Source organism: Austrofundulus limnaeus, unplaced genomic scaffold (genome assembly GCF_001266775.1).
Source record: "Austrofundulus limnaeus strain Quisiro unplaced genomic scaffold, Austrofundulus_limnaeus-1.0 Scaffold786, whole genome shotgun sequence".
NCBI lineage: Eukaryota > Metazoa > Chordata > Actinopteri > Cyprinodontiformes > Rivulidae > Austrofundulus > Austrofundulus limnaeus.
In genome coordinates, this window is record NW_013953188.1 from 124,266 (window position 1) to 131,336 (window position 7,071).

The following is a 7,071-nucleotide window of genomic DNA, read 5'->3' on the forward strand; positions in this document are numbered from 1 at the left end:
GTTATAACCAGTACTTCTAGTAAAATTAGTCATTTAGACATAAAACAAAATTCTAAGTTGGTGTAAGTTGTCTAAAACGTTATAGTGTAGCAGGACTTTAAGGGGCTTAAGAGTGCACATAGTCCTGTCATAAAACAATTTCAGATAACTGGAATGTAAGTGTGGTGAAGCCAAATAAATGTAATATCTGCCTGCCATACTAAGAGCTTCTGCCTGCTGAATTTATCGGCTGCTTCTCTGCTGCGCTTTCAGAKCAGATATATGACTGAAGGAACGTCCACGTCTTTTTTTAATCATCTCTGTGGGTAACAATACACAAAAAACAAGTTTATTCTCCGACAACTAGGGTGTGGAAAAAACTACGGTTGTCAAAGCTTCGCTCTGCGTGACGTGCAGCGGGAGGGAAGGAAGAAATGATCCTGCGACACGACGTAACTTTTCTACAGCGGGAGGGGGAAATTTTGAGGATTTATTCTCTTTATACATGTTTTAAAACGCTATAATTTYGTCATTATATTTCAAACTCCTCCTGCTCAGTTGTCTCTGCACTCGCTCGCAACCATGCTGACAAAGGTGAGATGATGTAACTGACRACAGGACAGTATAGGGTGAATTTCTACCGTAGGCCAACTTCAWACTGTTTCTACTGTCTATCACATTTACTGCACAGCCCTAATATAAATATATATACAAAATCTCTCCTTGGCTTCCTGTGGTTCATGTTCAGTGTRTTACACACCACGACACCAAACAGCACAGTGACTACTTGTCACACTTTAACGAGGTAGACTGACGGATTAACAAGTTTGAAGACACCTATAATGTTAATTAGAGGACACACCGAGGCCTGTCACCATAGCAAATTTTACTGGACAATAAATTGACTCAGAAATCATTGAGATAAATGACAACATTGTTTGGAGCCATTTTAAACTAATATAATGTTCCCCACCCCATCCCCAGATATTCCAGTGACTGTTATGGGTTTTTGGGTCATTAACAGAGGGGCACCAACAATTTTGTCTCTGAATGTCTGTGTTTGTCGACACATGATTGTAGGTTTTTCTCCCCTTCCTTCCCCCTGCAGAAATCTACCGTATGGTATCTCAGAGGCAAATATTGGACAGATCAGCACACGACGATTCACCAGGCAACAACGTTGTGGATATCAGCGTCCCCCCAACGATGGATGGGCARAGAGGAAACAAACTCCCCTGCTGCCAGAGCCTGTGATTCCCTGCTGTTTCTCCCAGTCCTTCCTGTCTTCACACCTGCTTTACTTCAACCGTCATGTTCCCTTCTGTCATCAAAATTCTTACATTTCACGTTTCCTTTTGCTGTTTTTCCTCCTCTTTGATTTGTAAACACCCTGTGTGAAATGGATTTCTGCCTCTGGGTAACCAGGTGAACGGGTGTAAAGCTTTTCTGTGCGTGCTTACTTTTCCGGTTCATCCATACGCCTATTTTCAGTAAGAAAGCTGCGCACGCTTTGATCCATGAGGTCCCAGATGATTGATCCTGTTGACCCGCTGCTGGTGAGGGATCAGCAGGCCGGCTTTATAACGTGGAGCGTGAAATGAAAAGTTTCTGATTTTGTTTGTCTGGCTGTAAAAGAGGATCTGAGCAGGAGGTTTGTAATGGAGGAGTGATGTGGAGTCTGCAGTTTCCAGTTTCTGCTTTGAGTCCTTTGCCCTTTCTAGCATGAAATTAGCATCAACCAGGCTCCAGACTCGGTTGTGACTGACTGACTTAGAATGGGCAAATGTRACGTTACTGTTTTAATTTAATTTATTTTTATTTGTATGTCTTTATTTTAGTGCACAAAAATACCAAAGGAAACTGTTGCAATCAAAAAGAAAAAAATAATAATTAGGCATTTTTTYATTCATGCCTCTTCCATGCTGCTGAGTCCAAACTAATTGAAAAATGTTAATTATTAAARCAATTAATTGTTTGACTGAAATCCGATTATCTGCTTCTTATTTTATGAGTTGATTCAGATCAAACTTAAAGGAATAGTTTGATTATTTTTTAAGCAGGGTTATGTAGAGATGTTAGCAGTAGTCAGTATCTTACCTGCAGTAAATGCCCGTCTTGAATTGGAGAAATAACAACTTTGACATAAAACAATTCCCACAACATAGCAGCAAAAACGAGCCCTGCTTTAATGTTTAGAAATCATCAATCATCATCAGCTACGTTCCCCCCCCCCCCAAAAGATGGGAGGGTTTTTACTTGAAGCGGGTGTCGTGGAACCAGAGGGGTGTGGAGTGTAGCATAGCAGTGCTTAGGTAAAGCGCTAGACAGAACGTGTTTCAGACGGTTCCCATTCTAAATCTCACATCCAACCGGCCACACCGACTCCTTCATCGGTACATCACACCCTTGAGCCGTGATTCAGGCTCGCTCTAGGCAGTTTTGCATTGTRAARCTCGGCTCGGCCTTATTCTATCCCYACCCTGTTTGTGTTTGCGTTGAGCGGAAAGCAACGCAATGTGGGCATGATAATCACATGAATATTATTTCGTTTTACTTGCAACACAACAATAATCGACTACACCAAACTCGAAGAAGTACCAAATACTGAAGACTGCGAAGACGTTCAGAGAGGCGTTCTTTTAAGATCACAAAGACCTGCTTTACTGTTTGTTCCACTCTAAGCTGAAACCTGTTACTGTTGTCTCTACAGAACCTCCCTTCAAACATTTCAAACTATGTCACAATTTTTTCTAAAATACAGTCATTATTACACCACTGTCCACTGATTTCAATTAAATTAATTCCCTCTTTATTTTTAATATCTCAACATTTTTATTATGAAGAAACCCTTTTCTGCTAATTCCAAGGTTGGTCTTGTTACCTCCGCCAAGGTTGTCGGTCTGCACAAGATTGCTCAAAAAGTTATGAACGTATTTTCATAAAACTTTCAGGGCATGCTGGGGTTGTGTCACAAAGAACAACTCACTCTTATGTGCGTACCTTATTTATGTTTTGTTTTTCCTTTAACTGTTGTTGATTTTATGCATTTCTAGAACAGGACTGGATAAAAATGTGTGTAGTTTGAAAACATTTCAAAATGGTTACAATTTTAAGCATTTTATGCCGAACATCAACTGTTTGCTAGTTAAGGGATGGTATGTAGRAACAAACACAAAATGTCAGTTTTACCAGGTGGATGAAATGCCTTTATTCATGTACTCTGTTTTAAAACTTTGACATGATTTATTCAATACTTTGTGATTGTTAACTTTTCTTTAGACTATGTGCATGTAAAATTAGCTAATGGCTTACTGTGCTATTTTAGCATCACTCAAACTATTGAAATAAAAAACTATTGGATTACATGGCAAGCTGTTATTTATGGATTTTATCCACACAGTGTTTTCTGTAGTGTTGGTTTGTTTGACTACACATTATTACTCAAACTACAACCCCAGTTCCAATGAAGTTGAGACGTTAATAATAATAAAAATAATAATAGTAATAACAATAATATTAATGAGGCAGGCAGGGGGTACTGAGAGTTGGAGGGAGGAGGCAGATCTTAGAGAGCAGGAGGGTGTTGAGATGTTCAGGAGGTCAGACAGGTAAGGAGGGGAAAGGTTGTGGATAGCTTTGAAGGTGAGTAGGAGAATTTTAAAGATGATGCAGRATTTAACTGGGAGCCAGTGGAGCTGCTGTAGGACTGGAGTGATGTGGGTAGAGGATGAGGTTTGAGTGATTACACGGGCTGCTGATTTCTGAACCATCTGTTGTTTGTGAAGGGATTTATTGGGGAGGCCAAACAGTAGAGAGTTGCAGTAGTCAACCCTGGATGTTACTAGGCTGTGTACAAGGATAGCAGTGGAGCAGGGAGTGAGTGAAGGACGGAGACGGTTAATGTTGTGGAGATGAAAGTAGGCACATCGAGTCACATTGTTAATGTGGGATGTGAAAGAGAGTGTGGTGTCAAGGATGACACCGAGGTTCTTGACCTGAGGTGAGGGGGAAAGAACGGAGTTATTAAGAGTGAAGAGAAGATGCTGGGATTTGGAAATGGAGTTTTTTGTCCCAACAAGTAGGAGTTCAGTTTTGTTACTGTTTAGTTGGAGGAAATTATTGGAGAACCAGTTAATGAGCTCACTGAGGCAGTCAGTAAGAGTGGAGGATGAGAGGGTGGAGTTTGGTTTTGTTGAAATGTAGAGCTGAGTGTCGTCGGCATAAGATTGGAAGTGGATACCAAATTTCCGGAAGATGTGGCCAAGCAGATAGATTATGAAAAGTAGAGGCCCGAGTACAGAACCTTGGGGAACACCAGGGGAGATGGGTGAAGACTGGGAGCGGAAGGACTTGAGCTGCATGAACTGAGTGCGGTCAGAAAGATAGGATTTAAACCAGTCCAGTGGGGGTGTCTGAGATGCCGATAGAGGTTAGTCTGTCGATGAGGATAGGATGAGAGATGGTGTCAAAGGCAGAGCTCAGATCAAGGAGGATGAGTATTGACAGAAGTCCTGAGTCAGCAGCAAGGAGAAGATCATTAGTAATTTTAATARGAGCAGTTTCGGTGCTGTGATGTGGTTGAAAACCTGATTGAAACTGTTCATAGAGGTTATTGCTGGAGAGGTGTGAGTGAAGCTGATTAGCGACGACCTTTTCAAGGATTTCGGAGATGAACGGCAGATTAGAAATGGGATGGAGGTTATTGAAGTTAGTCGGATCTAGACCTGTTTTCTTTATGATGGGGGTGATGGCAGCCGATTTAAAAGCTGTGGGAACAGTACCAGTCGTCAGAGAGGAGTGGATCATTTTAGTGATGATGATGAGTTGTGTACAAATATGGAATACAATGATTTGCAAATCATTTTAACCTCTATTCAATTGAATACACTACAAGTACAAAATATTTAATGTTTAAATAGATAAACTTTATTGCTTTTTTTAAATTTGATGCCTGCAACATGTAAAAAAAAAAACTGGCCATGTTTACCACTGTGTTACATCACCTTTCCTTTAACACTCAAACATTTGTAGGTGGAATTATTTCTCGTGCTTGCATGATATACAACTTCAGTTGCTCAACAGTCTGGGGTCTCTTGTATTTTGTGCTTCATAATGCTCCACACATTTTCCATGTCAGACAGGTCTGATGTGCTTTGTACTGTAATATGGCCCAGCAGTCTGTTATACAATATATATATTTACAATTATAAAAACTATTTTTACAGTCTTGGTATAACAGTTGAAGAAAATGTTTATCAAATAATTTCTAATGTTAACTAGTTTGTGTTCCTTTTTTCCATTCCCACCCAGTTGGGATGTTATATTTTTTTCATAATTCAAAATAAATTTTTTTAATGTAAAAATGTTATTTTGAGTCAGATAATTGGTAAATTTTTATAAATGAAAAAATAAGTACAGTATATGAAATCTAAATAAATGTGTATAAATTTGGGTCACTTATATGACACACCGGGCTGCCATACAAGGCGCTTTCCACCGTGTTGTCTCCACGGCAGAGCCAGACGGCTGGCTTCAGGGCGAAAGCTGTGGGTAAAGACAGTGGAAACCCGGCCTGTGTTATCAGCTGAGTTAGCACAGAACAACACGGAGCTCAAAAGAAACAAACAGTTTTTGTGATGCGTTGTTGTTTCCACATACAGTAAAACAGGAAGTGAGCAGGAAGAGAGAGCTGGTTGTTGTGCAGCTGAAACCCAAGGTAAGCTAGCTTTACTTTATTCCTCAGACGTTAGCACTTCAATGTCTGCTAACAGCGCAGCCTATTGACTGGAAAATTAATGTAATGCTGTTAACAGTGGTCAGTTTTACCGTGTTTAACAGCTGCTTTACACCCTATAAACTACATCTGTCTGCAGCTTTAACATTAGCTGCTATGAGCTAAAGGCTTTAAGCTTAAAGAAAACAGGATTTTAATGATGTCAGTGTCGTTTTATTTATTTGTAACATTTCCTTTGTATAAAAGCTCATTATAAGCTTTAATTCCCTTCTTTACCTGCTGTTTTTGAAGAGCTATAAAACTGATAAGGTCTTTGTTGAGCTGGGTCAAGGATTGTCTCTAGAAAACATTGTTGTCATTTTGTGTGAAAGCTTTTGAGCGTTCACATTATTGACATGATCCATTTTTCTACCTGAGGCTTTTCTCCACTGTTTATCAAAACGTTCAGCTCATTCATGGTGTTTCAGCTACTTCTACATTTTCAGCTATTTGGCTTTTTCTGCCATATGTTGAAAATAAATGTTTTCAACATCACTTGAACCCTTTAAAATGTTTATAATCTAAACTTCTTTTGTTCTGGTTCTGACTTTTTTTACTTCTCTTTTGCTCAATTTAGTTTTTTTTTCCTGCCTTTTTTAGCTGTTCCTGCTCCTTTCAGCTATTCTTCTTTTAATTGAAACTTTTTAGGCTTGTATCAGTTTCTTTCTGCTGATTTAAGTTTTTATATGTTTTTGTTTCTTTTATCATATTTCTGCTACTACTACAAGCTAATTATGCTTCTTTGAGCTACTTTGTGAATTTCAGCTCTTTACTATATTTTTAGCTACTTTGTAGCTATTTACAGTTAATTTTAGCTTTTTTGACCTAAATTCACCTTTTTGTGATCATTTCGGCTTCATATTGCTGAATTCAGCAAACAAGCTTACTGCATCTTTGTTCAWATTTCAGCTTTTCAGCTACTTTTTATCTATTTTTCTGTTAATTTCAGCTGCTTTAGCTATTTTACAACTAATGTAGCTCTTTTTGTTTTGTACTTGTTTTTCTTCCAATGGGAGCTTCTTTACTGTCYGTGAGCTTTCAGCTTGTTTCTGCTGCTGTCTACGTTTGTTTTCTTTCAGCAGAATTCAGCTGTTCAAACTGAACTCACATGAACAGTTTTAGCTTTAGCAGTTTTCAGGACAAATCTTCCTGCGTTAAGCATTCACTGCATTGCATATTTTAAGTTTTAAAATAAATATGATTTTTTTTTCAATATTCAGAGTCAAAATGAATATTAATTAATAATATTGAATAGTCTGCTCGTCCACGTTCTTGTATTCTGTTGTTTAGTTTGTGTGTGTGTGTGTGTGTGTGTGTGT

At 38.7% G+C, this 7,071-nt stretch overlaps 2 protein-coding genes across 2 annotated transcripts in view; both read left to right on the forward strand.

The window, feature by feature from the left end:
* Positions 1–3,346, forward strand: part of LOC106532525 (ras-related protein Rab-11B) — a gene marked incomplete in the record, with an annotated part of 12,766 nt that extends 9,420 nt beyond the window's left edge. Inside the window, 1 exon segment of the mRNA XM_014028594.1 lies at positions 1,088–3,346. Within this exon segment, the coding sequence (XP_013884048.1) occupies positions 1,088–1,233 (146 nt within the window).
* A 2,139-nt stretch (positions 3,347–5,485) lies between these two features.
* Positions 5,486–7,071, forward strand: part of LOC106532519 (E3 ubiquitin-protein ligase MARCH2) — a gene marked incomplete at its 3' end in the record, with an annotated part of 4,630 nt that continues 3,044 nt past the window's right edge. The window contains 1 exon segment of the mRNA XM_014028585.1: positions 5,486–5,695.